This window comes from Filicampus tigris, chromosome 8, assembly GCF_054856515.1.
Source record: "Filicampus tigris isolate MCC_2025a chromosome 8, RoL_Ftig_1.0, whole genome shotgun sequence".
In the NCBI taxonomy this organism is placed as follows: Eukaryota; Metazoa; Chordata; class Actinopteri; order Syngnathiformes; family Syngnathidae; genus Filicampus; species Filicampus tigris.
Genome location: NC_141224.1, coordinates 2,181,093 through 2,200,790, shown reverse-complemented (window position 1 = coordinate 2,200,790; position 19,698 = coordinate 2,181,093). Strand labels below are relative to the sequence as shown.

Here is a 19,698-nt window from a genome sequence, read left to right as displayed (position 1 = left end):
ATCTTTGGAATCGTAAAACTACTTTGTAAAAAAAGTTTCTGATAGGGTCTTTTTTTCTTTTTAATGTTCATAAACTGTACGCAGAAGAGATCGATGGATATGCTCAACGATTTTCCATCACAATTCTTATTTATCCTTGCCGCTTTGGTTCTCGTAAAAAATAACTTTCTTACAAGAACGGGCCTCGGGCATCGTTAGAAAAAGTAATGACATTTATTTGCGTCCATCACACACGATCACCATATATTACGTCTACGCACAGACTTAGTTTGATTTTCACGCAACATCCCCGCCCTCGCGTGGGCGTTCCTCCAAAAGTAAAGACAAGTGCGCTACGCCGCGCAGGCGCGGCTCGGCCAGTCCCGGCTCCTCGGTGGTCTCGTCTGTCCGTCTCTCTGTGGCGTCTTCCCCAGGGAATCACAGTAGTAAAAGAGCGTCTCTGAATGTAATGTTGGGAAAAAAACTCGGTCCGGGTTCCTGTGTGTGTGTGTTTGTCCGTGACCGAGTCGAGGCCCGCGAGCTGGGTCCTGGGGGGCGGCGGCAGCGGCGGCTCCGGTTCCGTCTCCGGGCCCCCTCTAGCCGATGACGACGCTGAAGCCGCACTGGAACTTGTTCTTGCGGTGGTTGAGGAAGGCTCCCAGGGCCATGGTGAGCGGCAGGGGCGGAAGTTTCTTCTCCAGCGTGGCGCCCACCACCCAGTTGCTGTCCACGGAGCCTGGAGGAGGGTGCGAGAGCCCCGCCCGCAAGAGCCCCGTCAGTAGCGGAAGCGCGTCACGACGTCGCCATGCCGTTGCGGCGGGCTCACCTTTGAAGAGCAAGTTGGCTTTGGGCACGTCCAGCTGGTAACCCAAAGACGTCGTGGTCTCTCTCATCCGCGTGCTGGCTTCAAATTCCACGCCCACCTGCAACTGTGAGGGCAAAAAAAAATAAAACAATTATTACTGCTGTCATGTTCTTTCTTACATTCATTGAAACGTTTTCCAAAGAATGTTTAAAAGAACATCAAATGTTTTGTGGTATTGTTATTGCACGTTTTTGTATTTTATATTGAAACATTTCAAACACTAATGAAATTATAATTATTATTCACATTTATCATTATCGTAATATCTAATATTGCAATATTTTTATTTAATTAACTTTAAAAGGTTCATTGAAAATTCTTCATCACATTACTTTGGCCATTTAACCTAATTGTTTTTAACAATTAAATACTGAAACATTTTTTAACTATTTAATACTGCTACTGCATGTATTTTAGCACTTTCTTGTGTGTTTACATTTATTTGAACATTTTAACACTTGTGGCAAATGATAATTTTATGTATTTTACCCTAAGTTGAAATAAATCTGCATTTCAAATTATTGAATATGTATGATTGTAATTGTACTTTTTATTTTTAAAAAACTTTTCTTTTGTAATATTGATGTTTTAACTATTTTTTTTTACATTTAAAGAAAACAAAAATAGACCGTTTATTACATTTTATCTATCGTTTACATAATACTTAGAATGTAGTGTTTTTTTTAACATATATGGTTTGCACATTGAATTAAAAATAAAATGTATTTGGAACTTTTTTTAAAATGTACTTTAGAATTTTGCTAAACAACCGTTTTTATGTTATGTATTTTTTGACATTTATAGTTTCTAAACAATGTGCTTTTTAGATGTGTATTGAATATTTATTCTACATTTGGTGTACTTTCAAGGTTAATTAAAAATGAGAATAAGGTAATTGACTGCGTTAAATTTGACAAATACTTTGTTTTATTTATTTGTATTTTTTTTTACATAAAGAAAAAACTAATAATAAGTTACTTGGTGTTTGGGATTTTGAAAAGAAAAAAAGCATTCCGAGCTCCATGCGTTTGGCTGGGTGGGCTGATGATGAACATTTACCTGATCGTTGGCTTTATGATAGTACGTAGCGTGACATCCGGCTCCTCCCACAGTCAACGTGGCCACGCAGTTGTCACCTGGCCACAATCGACAATCAATCGCACAAACAAACAAAAAAAAGTCTTCTAAATGTGAAGTAAATACGAATTTCGTTGTTAATCTTTTTTTGTCCGACTAAATAAAGGTGAAATAAAAATAATAATTTTACCTGTGTACCTGCCCAGGAGGGAGGTGACCGTTCCTTCCTCGCCGGGTCTCCGGTGGTAAACCAGCTCACCGCCCAGAGCGAGCGCGGGCGTGATGGACTGGAGATAGTGGGCCACGACGATGCCTGAAGGGGAATTTTTTTATTTTATTTTTATTTTTTTTAATAAAAACAGTAAATGAAGAGAGAAGCAGCAGCAGATGGGGTACAAAGCGTCATACCGGAGCCTACGAGGACGTCAGGGTTTCCTAGCGTGAGGGCAGAGGTGAAGTCGGCGCCGCGGTACTCCAGGTCACACTGCCAGTTGACAAACTTGTGCTGCTGGGTCTGCAAAGAAACAACACACGCAGAATGAAGCACAGTGGTTGAGCAATATAACGTGACGTGTGCAAGCAAGTCGACCTGCAGGGCAATTTTGGAGCGGATGGCGGAGGTGAGCTGGTGGATGATTTGGGCGTTGAGGCTCCCCGTGTTGTCCATGTCGCCCACCATGACCGGGAAGGACTGAAAGCGAAAAATAAACAAATAAATAAACAAACTCTCGCTCAGTCAATCACTTTTTCTTCTAAAATGGCTTTTACGAAATTAGACTTTCATCAACTGAAATGATTACAATGTTGTCTTAAAATGATGACTTATCGTGAAATGAGCTTTCATATACAAAATACTATTTACTCGTTGAAAACAAAAAAAATCTTGGATAATGCTATTTTTTTTTTATTAAATTACCACTAGTTCTTTTTTCACTTCTAAAAAAAATCTCAATTTTTGGGGTAAATTGACGTTTTACTAAATTAAATGATTAAAACATGGACACACTAATACATTTTTCATGCAGTCAAAAACCATTAAATTACCTACGTAATTGAATACAAAACCGCCTAGACAATATACAAAACTAGAAATAATCTGATACCGGGATTATGTATATTTTAATTGGATGATTATCCTTTTTTCTTAAATGTTCAAAATAAGGACAACAACAACAAAAACATGTAAAATGTTTCATTTAAAAAATATAAATAAATAATCTATTCTCAGATAATGACTTCTTGTAAAATGCCTTCTTTCATTTAGCAATTATTTTTCTTCTCTCCCTTTCTCTCAGAATGAATTTCTCCAAACAATATCCCCCGCCCCCATTGAATTATGACTATTTTCTCATAAAACTATGACGTTGTCATAAACGCTTCGTTTTCTGCCACTTTTTGCACACACCCACAACGGCGGTTGCTTGGTTACCTCGGCCGGCCCGGTCTGTTTGCTGCCGACGTAGGTGGAGCCAAATCGATAGCCCGAGTCGCCCAGAGTGCTGAGGGTGATGGTGTGGCTGACCTGGAAGTGGTTGCTCAAGCCTTTGTTCACCACTAAGCGCACGCCCTCCATCTGGAGAGGGAACAACTCTGGGGGGGGGGGGGGGGGGGGTGAACCATCATCTCTTCATACGTGCAAGACAACGAAGAGCATACAAACGTGATCACATCCTGGCTTGCTCAGTACAATACGGCTACGCTAACAATATCAAGATGGTGACTGTTTTGTTGTTTTGTTTTTTATAAAAATGACTTTGCAGTCATAATCTAAAGAGAAAAAATGTTGTCTCACAACTTGATTCTTTTAAAAGGAATTTGAATAATGAAATTAAGAACTGTATTTGCCTAATATATCACCTTTATGTTCACAAAATGAGGCTATTCTTGTACACAAAAGTGCAAGTTTTTATGTGGTGTATTACAACTTCTCAAACATAACTGTAACTTATCCTCATCAAAAAGACAACTTTCTTGTAAGATGACTTTTTGGGGATAGAATTATGATTTTCTCTCATATGACAACTCCATTCTTGCAAAATGAAATGTTCCTGAAAAATGATGACTGTATATATTACGGCCTTATTCAAGTAAAACGACAACTTCTCTCTGGAAAATAATTCCTGTTATTTCATATTCCCCAAATATTTGGTTTTTTTTGTCAGCCTGACCAAACAAAAAAAAAGATTAGATTGTGACGTTAGTGAGTAGTTTTCAAGAGATGAAATTAGTCGCAATGTCAGTTGTTTCAAAACATGCCTTTCTGTTCCGCGTGGCGACATTCTCACGGCGACGCACCAACTAGTGCCCCGCACGCCGTCCGCAACCCTCGAAAACTCGTAAAGCGACGACCGCTCGGTCCGGTTACACGTTTCACTGACTGCTTACCTTTACATTTGCGGTGGCACTCCTCGTAGGTGCCCGGGTTGGGGAGCGACGACGACGACGACTGCGCCACGTCCGTAATCTGCAGCTCGGACGATGGCGGGACGGAGGAAACTGGGGGCATGGTGAACCCGGGGGGAACCGAAACCAACCCCGGGAGCCCCTGGCCCCCTCCGGGCGTGGCCGGGGTGGGCGTGGGGGAGGCGGCAGCCAGCACACTGCCCATACTCTGAGGATTGTACAGACTGAAAGGAAGAAATTGGATGGATGACTGGTTAGTATTAACACTTTCACTCCCCGCGCCACCAAAGAACATGTTAAGAAAGCAAATAATCCATTTGAAGGACCAAAGATGCGAGTTCAACTATTTGGCAGGCCGTTTTTTTTTTTTTTAACGATATGGAAACAGTGACCCTTCAAACCGAGCTGTCAATGAGGAGTTTAGGGTTTGATTTGGAACATAAAATTGAAAAAAATGTTGATCGGGTTTCGGTTTTTTATTTTCTTTTGGGATACATTATAAACTACTATTGTAATAACATGACATAAGTTCAAATTTATAGAGAACAAGGGATAGGACTAGATATACTTTTTTAACACCCCTTTGGCGCATGTTACGGTCTGCTTTGTCTTGCGATATTATTAATTTCTGTTTGTTTATTTTCGTCCTTGTTTGACCTATAGATATATGTATATTTCTATTTAAATTTTAATTTGATTATTTACATGTTTAAAGTAAAGACAATCAATCAACGACGACATCTCTTGATATTTCATTTTACTTTCTACCTTCTGTTGCATGTACTGTACATGTTCAATTGAAAATGATAACAGTAATAATAAACCAATCACTCAAAACACGATTATTTGGGGGTGTTAGAGTACTGTACTGCCATTGTTTTTAAAACCCACCAGGGACTGACAGTTTGGTTTAGTTCTTTGACTTGTATGTTGGACGAGTAGTTGAATGCTGCTGAGAAGGTTTGGTTCACTCCTGTACAATTTGTCCCAACCCCCGTCAATCTCACTTCTGAAATGATGGTTTCGACTGCTACTAGTGGACTACTTCTAGTAGCAACAGAATTAGCTCTTAAGCCACGTGACCTTTACACACAAAGCTTAATCACACTGGAGTTAACATGAAGTATTTCAAACGAATCTCAATGAGAATTACACATAGGGCAGAGTTAGCTACCTCAAGAACCATTAGCACACACTCGGGTGCAGGAATACAGTAGAGCAGCTTTTAGCTAAGGCCCAATTGGGTCCGTTTCTCCTCATAAGAAGCGAATCGCACCGGTTGTGGTCAACATGGTGCAACTTACAGGCTGTTGAAGTCGCGAAATGATGCAACGGACACAGTTCAGAAGGCGTGACAACTTCTCATTTAAACCTAGCTGGCGCATGCTAGCTAGCATGGCTTTGCTAACTAGCTAACTAGCTAGCTTGAGACGAAGCCATGTGGATGGCCACGAGATCCAACCAACCGCTACGTGCAAATACCGGTATCGGCCTTAATATTGTGTAGGCTGGCACAAGCAGCTTTGACATATTTCTTATGGAGGTAAACGTGGAATTTGAGGATTCATTTACTCACGATGAAGGATTGGTTCCGAGGGGAGGGGGACGAATAGCACCGGTAAAGTTCACCGCAGCGTCTGTGGCCGTAGTTGACAAGGATCCACCCACTTCCGGTATCAGCGTCGGCCGATTGGTTGGCGCCGAGCAGCTGCTGCTGGTCATTGGTCAGAATAACCACTGGGTCAGCCCACTACCACTGACGTCAGACCACGGGGGTCATTCGCCAATCAACGGGTTCATTCAATCGTCCGCTGAATGACATTCCAAGGGTACGTCTGATTTAGGACGCTTTTCAAAAAATGAAAATGCCAGTTGAAAGCTTTTGTATCATTTAAATACTTTTCTGCCTTATTGCCTACGGTGGGTAGGCGGGGAGTGAATGGGATTGAAAATACACGCGTTGGCACAAGACAGGGTGTCCTCGTTTTGCTACGATCTTTCGTTGCCAGCGACGGCGTAAGTCGGAACACGACGTTAAATTCCACTAAAACACAAGTCATCATTTTGGCAGGCTGACTGAAAAGTAAATACCGATTTTAAAACACAGTACTTGTACATTTCTTACAATTTGTTTTCATTTGTTTTTGTTCTTCAGTGTGTGAAATGAATACATATTTGTTATTTCTTGAAAAAGGCAGCAGAATACAAGTCGTGCACCATTTTGGTGCTTCAATGGGCAATTATAAGCCTTTTTAGCAGGGCTTCATTTACTTTTGGATTTTCACTCCTCAGTAGGGCTCGGTCACTGTCACCCGCAAATACTGGGTGAACACTGCACAGCAGATTTTTTTTTCTTTCGTAAATTCTGCATTAATTAGATCCTATTATGTAGTGCATGAATAGCTAACTTAAAAAAAATTGAAACAAAAACATAAAGCTCAAGTTACTTTTATTCTCCTCCCAGAAGGTTATGGCAACAGCATCTTACAGAGAAATTCTTGCCCGTCTCGCTTTGCGGTGACAAAAAAAAAAAAAAAAAAAAGAAAAAATAGGGAAGGGAAATGGCAAAGTAATGAGTTACAAACATAAAATTCCTTCCACTGGGCGAGTGAAACAATGTTCTTCTTTCACTGGCAAGGGAAGATTTAATTCCACCTCATCAAATAGACAGAGGGGTGCTTAGTGGTACTGCCATCGGGAAGAAATAAACATCTACTGATGTTTAAACGAGAGCAACTGAACTGAACCTGCCCGCGTTTTTGTGTGCACATATTGACTGTTAAAAAAAAAAGGGGGCGGGGGGGTGTTTAGAAAAAAAAAAAAGGCCAAAAGGTACATTATAATGGAAAGTATTTCTCCTTTTCAGCAGAATCCAACCCAATACTGAGGTTGGTCTCAATGGCAGCAGGTAACAAAAATATGTGCTTGCTTGCATGTGTGCGTGTGTGAGACAAGACAGGCAAGATGTAAACAATAGTGAACTCTCCACATTCTGTCTTGAGCCATACTTTAGAGATGCCAGATGCCATTTTTTCCCCCCTGAAAAACAAACATGAACTAAATGAAAGCATGTAAGCAGAAACAAATACAAATTGCTGACATCTTAATCCCTTTTTGAAACGTGAGCGAGAACACCCCGCACCCCCACATTCACATCATCAGTAAAAAACAAAACAAAACAAACAAACATAAAATGTCATGCGCGGTGTACTTGAGATGACCAGCACAGCATCCAATGCGCATAACAGATGGCTGTGATTGTTCCAGGACTGCCGTGTGATGCCATAGGGCGCACTCTCATTATCGCAATGGGATGCCAGGAAGATGCTAGGCTAGCCAATGGCAGAGCAGCTATGAGTATGTTGTGTTCAGGAAACTCAGGAGCTGCGAGTAGCAGCCCATACTGTATTTCTACCTTTCGTATCCTGAAATTTCTTTCGTAACAACAGGCAATATTTTCCTGTTGAGGCGTTTCGTAACTTGAACATTTCGTATGAAGAGACGTTCGTAAGTAGAGGTACCACTGTATTTAATGTTTACACCGTCACCAATTTTGACTCACACAGCAACAACGCGCACAAACAACAAGAACGCCACCGACAAGCCGGCATCTCTTACAAATCTGATGTTTGTCATTGTACTACCAAGACCGACCTGTGGGTGGCAGCCCGGTGCCAAAGGAAAGACAACTGTAAAATTACAACGCTAGGCTAATTTTCAGCTTCTCTGGTAACTACACTGCAGTTGCCTAAGACTGATGTATTAAGAAGACTGTGCGCCCCCTTAGCTCGGAACTTCCCGCTGACAACTGTTGACGGCGCGGGCCGAAGCGGGTCACCTTTCACCTTTACAAGCCGTAGAATTCCCCCTTAATCCCCTTGATGCGAGAGGATCGCGTCTATTAGTCACTGTAGTACGCGCGCTCCTTCAGGCTCGATGCCTGTGGCGTGTTAAATTACAGCAGTGAAGGCTCACTTTTAAAATGTGAACAGCGTGTAGAACGCTAACACATTTGCTACAATAGAGTGCAACCTCCAAAGTTGCCTCCATAGTGTAACAATTTGGAAGCAAAATGTGGAATGGTGAAGAGGAGAATTAAAAAGTCTCTCCGCCCCCCCCCCCCCCAAAAAAAACAAAAAAAAACATACCCCGTTTATTCAGGCTGCTCCTAGTTTTGCATTGGTCGGTCCACCGTCAGAGTCGTCGGGGTCCACAGAGTGAAACTCTGCCACGTACAGGCTCTTGTCGATGTTGCCGGGGATAGGCTTGATGTCGGTGACCAGCTGGTCCTCGGTGCTCTTCAGGTTGTGGCGGTCCTCCGAGGTGATCAGGTTGATGGCCAGGCCCAGGTGACCGAAGCGCCCTGAATGAAAACGCAAGCACGTGTGTGTGTCAATCTGGTGCCAAGGATGCAAAAATGCACGTAAAGCCCTTCGCGAGTAAAACTTTATATTGGGGAGCTTGTTCTTAAAAAATAAAATAAATAAATAAATAAATAGCTCTCCAGTGATGAGACATTGTGATTTCCCAGAGATGTCGCTGACCGTTTGAAAGTGTAAACAAGAATGATAGAAACTAAGTGCTACATATTGCTATTTATCTGTTTGTTACATTTTAAGTAATTGCAGCAAGAAATGAAGGTTGAATTCTGGGGCCTCTGCTGTTTTCACTGTATCTGTTCTTTTTAAGATTCTATTATTTGTTGTCAAATCTTTAAATGACTTACTTTTGCTCCATGTACAGCACTTTGTATACAGCAGTGGCTGCCTTACAGTGCTTTATAAATACAGTTGAGTCGAGTTGAGTTGCACTAGAGAGCAAAGCTCAGCCTATTCGCAATTGCCTCTTTTTTAGTGGAACCTGTCCCCAGCTCTTGACTGACAAACTCTTGTGCCCTTTCTGTAATGGCCAAAAACGCCAAAAAAGATGACACCAATTTTTTCATAATGCTGTTAAGCATGATTTGTAGAATCGACTCCAAACTAACTGAGAACAATTAGCGACCCGAGACGGAACGGCTGGCGCTCACCCGATCGTCCGATGCGATGCAAGTAGGTCTCTGCGCTTTTGGGGAAGTCAAAGTTGATGACCACGTTGACGGCCTGGATATCGATCCCCCGCGTGAACAGATCTGCGAAAAGAGCATCCGTTCAGCACCGAGCGGACCTTTCGTCGTTGCCAACATGCGTCGGTGTTCCTCCAGCGACCTGTGCACACCAGGTTTCTGCACAGTCCGTTGCGGAAGTCGTGGAACACGCGGTTCCTGTACTCTTGCATCATCTTGGCGTGAATGTAGAAGCACGAGTAGCCCAGCTGGGTGATCTTCTTGGCCAGGAGCTCAACCCGCTGGGTGGAGTTGCAAAAGATGATGGACTGGTTGATTTGAAGCTGCAGCAGAAACATCGCGGATTAAAAGGTGAAATCGGGACTTAATCGTCTCCTTTGAATGTCAGTTGGTGGCTTAAGAAGTTTTTTTTCCGAGCAGGAAAGAATAGAGGAGTTTAAGCCTCACCCGGGAAAAAAGCGTATTGAGACAGTGGACCTTCTGCCTTTCGGTCACATACGCATAATACTGAGTGATGCCCTTCAAGGTCAGCTCCTCCATAAGGTTGATCTCATAAGGCTTCTGCAGGTGATTGTTCTGGATGGGGGCACAACAACAACAACAACAACAACAACAACAACAATCTCTCAAAAGGCTTGTTGCTAATGAAGCGAAAAAGGTTGGAAGTGAAAGTCATCATCACACCATGAACGTTTGCACACTGATGGGGAACGTGGCCGAGTACAGCAGAATCTGCCGGTTCTTTGGCAAGAATCTGATGATGTCTTCGACGATGGCCACAAAGTCTTGAGAGAGGAGCTTGTCCGCCTGAAAGTGTCAATCATTAATAGGAATTTAAAAACAACAACAACAACAACAAAAACGTACAATGCTCTTCCGTAACTCCCGAAAGTCCTACCTCATCCATCACCATCATTTGTGTCTTGTCGACTTTGGCCAGACCTTTCTTGATCAAGTCCAGGATTCTTCCAGGCGTGGCGATCACCACGTGCACTGTTGGGACCGAAACGGTCAATCAACACGTACGCAATACAAACCTACTCTTCAAAAGATATCCAATACTAAAAAGATACATATACATTACAATTATAATAATAAACTCTCCCCAACTTGATAGTTTCCATTTGAAATCTTGTGACAATTTTTTTTCAATTCAAGCTTGAAGCAGGTACCCATGTCATCGAGGCGCAAGATGTCATCCCTCAAGTTGGTGCCGCCGGTGGTGGCCATGACCTTGACTCCTCCGAGGTGCTTGCTGAGCTGAATACTGATCTGGCTCATCTGCAGGGCCAACTCTCGCGTGGGCACGATGACCATGGCTGCGTGGAGACACACAAGTGGGGTGGGCTAATGAAATGTGAGGGTTGATGACAGCGTGGACAAAGTTAGTTAGTCATTAAAAATTAGGAAAGAGGGGAAAAAAACAAAAAACGAAATGACTGTGAAGGAGGAAGCAACCGCTGACCTTGAATGTGACCCTTCTTGAGGTCTATTCTCTCCAGGAGAGGAATGAGGTAGGCTCCACTTTTGCCCGTTCCGTTTTTGGCACGGGCCAAAATATCTCGGCCGGACAAGGCAATGGGGATGCTTTCCTCCTATGAGCGAGCACATGTATTAAGGACTCATGCTCTTGTTTGAATGTCAAGACTGCATGAAGAGTCAAGATTTTTTTTTTATTTATTTTTTTTTTTTTTTAAGTTCTCATTCATAACCTACATTTCAAATTGATGTCAATGACTACTTTTCTTATTTTTTGCTTTCATGTATGTTACTGTATAATGTCTATTTGTTTTGGTGTCTACTATGCATTTGTGAGAAGAGTGTGAGAAGGTATCATCGGGCATAAACTAGAGAATAACGCATTTTCAGTTGGGGCGTCCAGTATGTGCGGGATTTCATTTTTCAACACCCGTGAAAGGCAAAGGTCTACTGTTGCATCAGGCAGCCAAAAAGTGCCGGTGTAGACGGAAAGCGTACCTGTATCGGTGAGGGCTTCTCCCATCCCATCTCAAAGATCCCCATGAGCAGTTCCCTTTTGAGGCAGTAGTCCTCAAATTCATTTCCCTTGGTGGAGGTGACATCCTGGGATTGGCAAAGCGTATATTCGGGTTATGATCGCAGCCAGTGATGCGCTGCACATCTTTGCAACGTAGTGAATGACCTCCGGGAAACAGACGCAAATATAAAAATTCTAATTCCTATCTATTGAAATAAGTATAGCTCACTTTCATAATGAGCAGGGATCAAAATGAGTGTACGGCACGCGACAATACTAAACAGGAAACCGAGGGAGATGCTGAGGCCAGACAACTGAAACCAAAGTGAGTCCGACATCGCTTCAGGTCGAACTTTAAAAAAAAAAAAAAACTTTCTGCTCTTTAACCAAACAGAAGAAAGTACAATTCATCTGTGCAAGCACCCGTTTACAGTTATGCAACAGAATAACAACTTTGTGTGGAACTCAACAGGTGCAGACTTCACACTATGTCCAATTGTCAGTAAACGGAGACCATCATGTACAGTGAGATTTTGAATGCCTTGGCTCAAAAAGGTTGGGAACCACTGGTCTTTCTGGTTACTTTACCGATGTTCTAATTCTGGTGTCTTTTGGAGGAAGCTCCAGGCACTTTTTCCAATCATCTCCAAACCTAAAAAAAAAGAAAAGTTCATCAACACCTTTTTTAAATGCCAGAAGAGGCTTTGTACTTTAAATGACCTTCCAAATCAAATCTTACTTGATAGCACCACTGCACTGAGGAATACTGCTCCTCTTCTGGGGCTGCTGGCCACTGAATCCTGAAGTCTTGCTGCCTCTGAGCTGGCCGTTCGCCGTCTTCATCAAGCCGATCATCTGTGCTGGGTTTGCTGTTCTTGCTGAAGCCATCTATTTTCTGTTTTTCTCCTTTCTTTCTTTTGAATTTACCAACGCAAGTGTTTCTCAACAGAGATGTGTTTCTTACTGATCAAGTACAGACTAAAATAGTAAAAACTGCACTGTACTCTGAGTATCTGTAAACAGCTCCCTTGAAAATAAGAGTCCTGTGCGTGAATTATGATTATTTACATGATAACTCTCCCAAAAAATTGGAGAAATCAACATTCATATGAATAAATGAATCAAAATGTGTGACCTGACGAACACCCTCTTTTTTCTTTGTAGGGCATTTATCTAGAAGTCCACTTCATTATCGTTGCCAGAATGGCAATCCTGTTCATTGGTGTGACTAAGAGTGTAGTGTGTGATGAGTGCTACATTTACAAAATACATTCAGTTTCTTTTGTTTTTCTTCCACCTGGATGCTGCTTTCCTTTTTGCTATTTGTTGAGATCACAGTCTGGAAAGAAAGTGCTTTGGGATTGGCCAAATCCACGTTACCTGCCATGAAATAAATCAAGAACAACATTTTTTATTATTTTTTTTTTTAGATAAACAAGTTAAACATCGACAGCAACAAAAATACATCTGGTCACCTGTTGTCAGTAAGTCAAATGTCACCAGCAAATGTGAACTATAGTTGACGTCTCAAACAGAAGTCATTTTAATACTCGAGCACGACAGAGAAAAGTTCGCACACTTCGCAATTTAGCACAGTTGAAAAGTTTCGATGTTGCAACGTGCCTTTTCGAGCGAACGAGATACACTAACGGTCAATTCAAACTAGGTTCGTAAAACCCACTCACAGGCCATTTCCATGCCGATAAAACGCGCATTGGGAGCCATTTCGAATTAACTTTCAACACATTAGGAAACTTTCCTTGTAACTAGCTCAAGTTAGCATGCTATTAGCCTAGCCCTCCTTCAGTGTAAATCGACGGTGCAATCCACTTGGCAAACCTACCTTGAGTTTGCTACATCCATCCAAAGTATCTTTTGGTTGATACGCTTTTTAATGCGATATTTACATACATATGTCGAGTTTGACACTAGTTTAAATGTCGTTTCGAGAAATCCGCTTCAGTTGTAGATAACTTCCTTTTGTTGTGTCCGTGTCGCTTTCAAATTACTGACAATTCAACATGGCCGCACGCTCGCCTTACAATTGGTCGATCAATTTCTTGGGGGGCGGGCCAGACAAGTGACCAATCAGATTGCTGCTTCTTTCAAACGTAAGTATTTGATTGGAGCGTACGACTAGAGATGTTCGCAAACTTCGAAACTTTTTGGGTCCGGCGATCCCGTACAGATTGTAATTAAGATTTTAATTCTTCGATGTCCTTTTTTTTTTTCTTCTTAAAAAAATAATTTCAGATTTCAATTAATTTTCCCCTTACTTTGAGAAAATGCAAATGTCAATGACATTAATAAATGATATTAATAAATGTATGGCTAAAAAAATCAACACAAGACACAAATGCTGCATATATTTTTCAAAAATATATACTAAAATATATACAACTTTTTAAACAAAAGCAGAATAACACACATATGCAAAAGACACTTCTCACAAAAAGTTAGGGATATTGGGCAATAGAGACAGTGAGACTGGAAGAGTCGCAGAAAGGTTTGCCGTTCAGCTCCATGTTGTTGAAAGTTGTGCAAAACAAACTGAAACATTAAACAGTTGGACATTCAAAAGGTCAAATAAAGTACACCTGGGAAGGTTATAGTGCAATTTAGGTTCATCTCGAAATGTCGCCGGAAATCCCAATCAAAATTCCTAACTTTTTGTGAGTAGCCGATGTAAACAAAAACAACAACAAAACACAAATAATTCAATGTAATGCAGATTCCATCAGTTTATAAGTACAAGGGGTCCTCGACAGCTTCTATATATGTGGTATCCAGGTTACGATTAAACAAACTCGCAGTGGCTGCCCCCCTCAGGTGGATGCCCGGGCCCTAAAACACCTCACCCAACACACCCACCCCAGCACCACTTGCACACCCCTGGAAACGCCACAGCTCATTCACAGAATTAATTCACCCCAAAGTCACGGTTCTACTGATCATATGGCACTCTAATTGTGATTTTACCTGTGCATTAGCATAGGTTAGCATAGGAACCGAACCCTGTCGCAAACCGAGGACCCCCTGTTCACCGTAGTTGTCCCCCCCCACCGTAAATTCTTTGTGTAAATCTGCTGCCCTTTTTTATTTGCAACATCCCTGAGTCCGAGTTTGGTCATTTTCACTTGTTGTTTGATGCGCCAAGGGATACTGTGGTTGCCAGTTTCGATGAACGAGGACTCTTCGCTAGTAAAATGGGAAGGCAGGCATAGGCGGAGTCATTGGTGAGTGGGGAGCGGTGGAGTGAGGGGTGGGGCCTATCATTGAGGGAGAACAATCTTGACTGTGGCTTGGAGAGGGAGAACCTAAAATTAGAAGAAAGCAAAAGAAATAAAAGCACGCATTGTGATTTGGGGTGGGGGGGTACAGTCATTAAATTCAATTTTATTTTACTCTTATTTTTGTATTTGATGTAAAATTATGTATTTGTTTCACTCTTATTTTGTAGTGGGTGTAAGAAATTTGCTATTTGTTGTAAGGATTTTAATTCTAACCGATTAATTTCATAAAATGTGATTTTGTTTCAGTTATGTATTCTCTCATACATTTGCACTGTGTTATTTACAGCTTGTGTTTTGTGTCAAGGTAATTAGCTTTTATCATGCTTAATTCAACATTTTCATGATTAAATCATGCATTTTGAGACATTAATAAAATACTATTAAGATCATTATTTTCCTATTAGGTTTTTTTTATTGTGTACAAATATTAAAACATTCATTTTACTAATATTTTCGTATTTTTATTACTCACAGCAAATCAGTGAAACGAATATGATACATGAATAAAAAAAAGAATAAACACATTTTAATTAACCAACTTCATAAAAAAAAAAAAAAAAAACACTGGTCTGAAGAATGTGTACCTAATGAATTGTCTCCTACCGTTGCTCATCAAGTTGCTGCCATGCGGCGACGATGACGCGACGATGTGTTGATCCGGAACTCGTACCGGTTTTGAGCCCCTCCCTCGTAGGATGTCTGCTATCTGCAAAAGATTTTTATTTTCAGTGCATTTATAATGGGCACCGATTATATGCAGACTTTCGTTATTCACGGGCTGGACTGGTCCCTATCCCCTGCGAACAGTGGGGGTCCACTGTATTTCATAAAAAACGGGACCAAATGTAAAAGATCATTGAAAGGGGGAAAAAAATGTTTAATAACGTGTACACATTGTACCTGTTGTACAATATTTGCATTTTGGATGTGTGCCTTTCAGGGCCGTGGCTGAATAATGATATCATGAGCTGAAGTGGGGTTGACTGATTAGTCTGCACGTGAGCTTCTGGGCGTGAGTCGTGGCCTACAGCATTCTGATAAATAACGTTCATAAACGTAGTATTAATCAGAATGCCGTGTTTCAACTAGTGGGCCTGCTGGGAACATATTCTTGAAAAAAATGTGTTTGGGTTGATTTCCGCTTTAAGCAACATGTTGACAGACAATATACCAGTACTCAATCATGTTCTTTACCCTCTGCATAGAATGACAAATATTAATGCCATACTGATGAGCTGAAAGAGGAGTTGAGATGTCTGAACGAAGATGTATGGGTCCCACTTGAGTTCAAGGCAGCACATGTCTTGCTGCAATATGATTGGCTGATGCATGCAGGGTTGGCTAAAACGCCATTGGGACTCCTAATAACACCTCAATGAACAGTAGTGTATCGTCGTTCTGTCTTATACTGCCCCCACGTGGCCAAAGTGGGCACTCCAGAAGGCAAAGCATTCAATTGATGAAGTGTGACAAAAAGTGTTTCATTCTTTTTGTTTTTAATCAAGTCAATGCATGTCTTTAGAAAGTCAAATTTTATGAATTGCTATTTTTCTCCATTTGTGTTGCTACTTTTTGGGGAAAGCAGAATCAGACGAATGGCGTTTCCACTCATTATGATTTGAAATACTGTACTCGTGTGTTGTGTTAGAAGTGTGGTCATGGAAATTAAACTCATCTCAATGTGCTAATGTGCTTCATTACTTGTCACCACTGAAAATGTGTAGAAATGGCAACTTTCCCCGAGTTTCACCGTTGACGCTTACCTTTTTGTTCTTGGCCAGCATGATGGGCGTGTCGTTGTGGTAGTTCTTGAGGCTGCTGTCGGCGCCGCTCTTCAGCAGAGCCCGCACCACGTCGGCCTGGCCCCGCGCGCAGGCGCTGTGCAGGGCCGTGTTGCTGCTGTACGACGGCCTGTTCACGTCGCAGCCGCTCTGCACCAAGCAAACAAAGAAACATCTGGCCACACTACTTCCAACTATGATGGATTTGATGGTGTTTTTGAGGATCATCAAATATTTGCATTTGTTTTTTTTTTTTTTTTAACCAAACCCTGACTTGTACTTCACTACATCTTTGTCCCACCTTGTTCTTAGATTGATGGATTCAATGTCTTTTTTCGGACTTTTTATGGGTCCGCGGGAACCTTCATGTGGTCATTTTAGAACAAAGTCATTTCAAAGCCGGCGTTTCATCAGGGGCTGAGTCACACGCTTTCCCACGCAATCCCTTTACCTCAATGAGGAAGCGGACCATCTCGGCATTGTTGCTTTCCACCGCGAGAATGAGGGGATTCTGGCCGCTCTTGATGTCCTAATTAAGTGGGTGCGGGAAAGTCATCCATCTGACGAAGGCGGGGTGAATGTAAACTGCGTGACGAGTCAACGAATGCAACAAAGGCACCGACCGTGGTGTTGGCGTCGGCTCCCGCTGCCAGCAGCATGGCGGCCAAATCTCGGTGTCCGTGTAGCACAGCCACGTGGAGGGGGCCCAAACCTGGTGTGGGAGGTCAAAGGTGCACGGTGTGAAAAGCAGAGGAGAGATGGACTGAGAGATGGATTTATACAGCACATTTCATAACTCAAGGGTAACTCAATGTGCGTCACATAATTAAAAATACAACATTGTATGTTGGTATTACAGTACATGCGTAAAGTTATAAAACATACACTGCATAACAAATAATGCCTTCACACAAAAAAATACTTGGTGGCTACTCGGGCTGCTTAATTATGAAAAAAATATTCATCACGATTATTTGGATAACAATTGAAATCACGATTATTCAAACGATTAATTTTTTGGTAATAATAATAATAATAATAAATAAATAAAGTTCTTTCAAACACTATAATCATGCAAGTTTCAAACTAAACTTATTACATTAGTTGTTACAAAATAAAAGGTGCAAATGTATCAATTCAAGTATGATTTCCTTGTGTGTAAACATTGGCTATAAATGCATATTAATAGTGTTTTTTGTTTTTACGATTGTGCCAATTTTGTAACGGTGGAGTGTAATAATTGTACCTGTAATTGAATTTCGATTAATTGCACAGCCCTACGGCTACTACTGTGGATTTTGCCAATTGCAACCTCCGTGACGAACGAGCGCTCCATGTACTCCGCTTCTTAACGTTTCTTTGTGCAGCCTTACCCTGAAAGTTTTTCGTCTCCAGGCAGGCGGCAGACGAGGGCAGCGAGAGCACCGCGGAAAGGCACTCGCGATGGTTGTATTCGCAGCAGAGGTGCAACGCCGTCTGGCCGTTGCGGTCCAACGCGGACGGGTCCGAGCCGGCCCTCAGCAGCGCCTTCACCATGTTCACTTGCTGGGTGATCACTGCCAGGTGAAGGGGAGTCTGCCGGAGGGGAGGTCGGAAGTCAAAGGTGCATTGAAAAGGTGACATCTGCCGTCACATTTAAATGTCGTCAGTACGGACTACAGTTTTAAAGACGCGGAGTTCAGCTAGCGCGTGATTGTTACACCTAACTAACAAACCAAAAAACAAAACACTGGCTACGTTTACATGGACACATTTATTCGGATGATATGCCTGATCGGAAAAAAAATGCTTCATATACGCACCCCATTTGAAATATTCTGACCCGATCAAGCCCATTTCGATCAAGATTTTATCCCAAACCAGAGGGGTGGTTTATGTCGATTGCTAAGCCAATTGCAAACACTTATTCTGACATTTCGGAACTAACCGTCTTTAATACGCACGTTTGTGACGTCAGAATACGTGTTTCTGTTATTCCTGACATTTATTAAAATTGTTAGGTGGCTATAATTGCTGGCCAAAACGAGTAGCGCCAGTCAGCATAGAAACATGTTTCCAAAGCAACACTGTGTCATATGTCAGTTTTTGTTGATTATGGCGGCGCCATGTGGACAAAAGCGGTAGTGTTTTGACAAAAGTCAACCACAGTTCACACGAGCGCCAGCGCGTAGTGTCGTGAAATCCTGAGCTCTTGCTGGCCTGCAAGTTGGACTGAATGACATTTCTATTTCCAGTGGCTGTGTGAAAGATGAATAGCGATGAGGTCATGAATCTAATTTTGCTTCAACAATACTTTTGTTTTTTTGTTTGTTTTGGGGCTTCTGCCATGACACCAGTAACAGCGTGTAGACGTTTGAATCGACTTCCATCCTTGTAGCGAAAAGAGGAAGTGAGTATGCCGTAAAGCAATTCAGAACATTTGTATTTTTTTGGGATGCCAGGGTTACTCCCATCCTCCTCAAAGTTGCTTAGCGCCTGTAAAAACGATACAGAGACACATCACGACGAGGCTCCTTCACAGCATAGTGGTTGGGAATCACAGGCATGGACAAATGAAGCTACTGGGGACCACTTGAGCAATTTGGGACATTCCCGAGCGTGAGGTCAGCGTGTGTCATGCTGCTGATAAACATGTCGACACTGCTCAGCAAGGACGCTCGTGTTTAAATAAAGCCAGCTCGGCGTATAGGGAACTGGACTTTCCACTCATAGTTGGACAGGTTGCACAATAAATAGCAAGTTTTACTTTTGCTCTTTGATTGACGTATTGGAGGTGTGTGTGAACTTTTAAACTATAGTAGTGAGGACGTCTTCCCCTCATGTAATATAATGTTTCAAATAATAGAGTCAAATACTCGTTTTGCTAATGTGTGTGCAAGCGTTTTAATTGTGCGTGTGCGCATGTGCGAGAGTGTTGCTGTGAACATTTCAATAATGTGTGAGAGAGTTGCAGCAGCCTTGTGTGTAAGCACTTTAAGTCGTGCGGTGAAGAGAATTTTAGTAGCGAGCGTTTCAGTAGATTGTGAGAGCGCATCAGTCGTGTGCAGTGTGGCCACAGTTACCTTGAAAAAGTAACGTAGTTACTTTGCCGATTACTTGACTTTAAAACGACCGCAATTGACTGATTACTCGAGTAACTAAGTAACTAACATTACAAGTTATTTTACTAATGACGTTCAACAGATGCCAGCAAACCCCACTTAATTGACAAGCGATTTTGCCAAAACTTAATTGGAAGC

General features: G+C 41.9%; 3 protein-coding genes across 15 annotated transcripts in view; all 3 read right to left on the bottom strand.

The window, feature by feature from the left end:
* Nucleotides 1-189: 189 nt before the first annotated feature.
* Nucleotides 190-6,011, bottom strand: tomm40 (translocase of outer mitochondrial membrane 40 homolog (yeast)). Of its 2 annotated transcripts, none has more exons than XM_086039183.1 (9): nucleotides 5,901-6,011; nucleotides 4,307-4,548; nucleotides 3,351-3,511; nucleotides 2,511-2,612; nucleotides 2,330-2,435; nucleotides 2,112-2,234; nucleotides 1,904-1,980; nucleotides 806-908; nucleotides 190-715 (listed from the first exon to the last, which is right to left on the bottom strand). In XM_086039183.1, exons 2-9 carry the CDS (start codon nucleotides 4,527-4,529, stop codon nucleotides 576-578), a joined length of 1,035 nt encoding a protein of 344 aa, XP_085895309.1. In that variant the 5' UTR covers nucleotides 4,530-4,548; nucleotides 5,901-6,011; the 3' UTR covers nucleotides 190-575. The 2 variants fall into 2 exon arrangements, with proteins under 2 accessions (XP_085895309.1, XP_085895310.1); XM_086039184.1 differs by lacking the exon at nucleotides 5,901-6,011 and adding an exon at nucleotides 5,629-5,874.
* Nucleotides 6,012-6,756: 745 nt separating this feature from the next.
* ddx61 (DEAD (Asp-Glu-Ala-Asp) box helicase 61) lies at nucleotides 6,757-13,596 on the bottom strand. The gene is made up of 13 exons (XM_086039078.1): nucleotides 13,229-13,596; nucleotides 12,125-12,765; nucleotides 11,974-12,037; nucleotides 11,367-11,471; nucleotides 10,855-10,984; nucleotides 10,562-10,708; nucleotides 10,288-10,382; nucleotides 10,074-10,196; nucleotides 9,837-9,965; nucleotides 9,532-9,712; nucleotides 9,354-9,455; nucleotides 8,473-8,687; nucleotides 6,757-7,363 (listed from the first exon to the last, which is right to left on the bottom strand). The coding sequence occupies exons 2-12, from the start codon at nucleotides 12,271-12,273 to the stop codon at nucleotides 8,482-8,484; spliced, it is 1,431 nt and encodes a 476-aa protein (XP_085895204.1). The 5' UTR covers nucleotides 12,274-12,765; nucleotides 13,229-13,596; the 3' UTR covers nucleotides 6,757-7,363; nucleotides 8,473-8,481.
* Nucleotides 13,597-13,736: 140 nt separating this feature from the next.
* bcl3 (BCL3 transcription coactivator) overlaps nucleotides 13,737-19,698 on the bottom strand; it is a 29,655-nt gene continuing 23,693 nt past the window's right edge. For all 12 annotated transcript variants that reach the window (XM_086039074.1, XM_086039070.1, XM_086039067.1 and 9 more), the window contains 6 exons: nucleotides 17,833-18,034; nucleotides 17,083-17,171; nucleotides 16,911-16,988; nucleotides 16,442-16,609; nucleotides 15,282-15,384; nucleotides 13,737-14,702 (listed from right to left, as the gene is read on the bottom strand). In XM_086039074.1, the coding sequence (XP_085895200.1) occupies nucleotides 14,584-14,702; nucleotides 15,282-15,384; nucleotides 16,442-16,609; nucleotides 16,911-16,988; nucleotides 17,083-17,171; nucleotides 17,833-18,034 (759 nt within the window). In that variant the 3' untranslated portion in view covers nucleotides 13,737-14,583. The remainder of the gene's footprint in view (nucleotides 14,703-15,281; nucleotides 15,385-16,441; nucleotides 16,610-16,910; nucleotides 16,989-17,082; nucleotides 17,172-17,832; nucleotides 18,035-19,698) is intronic.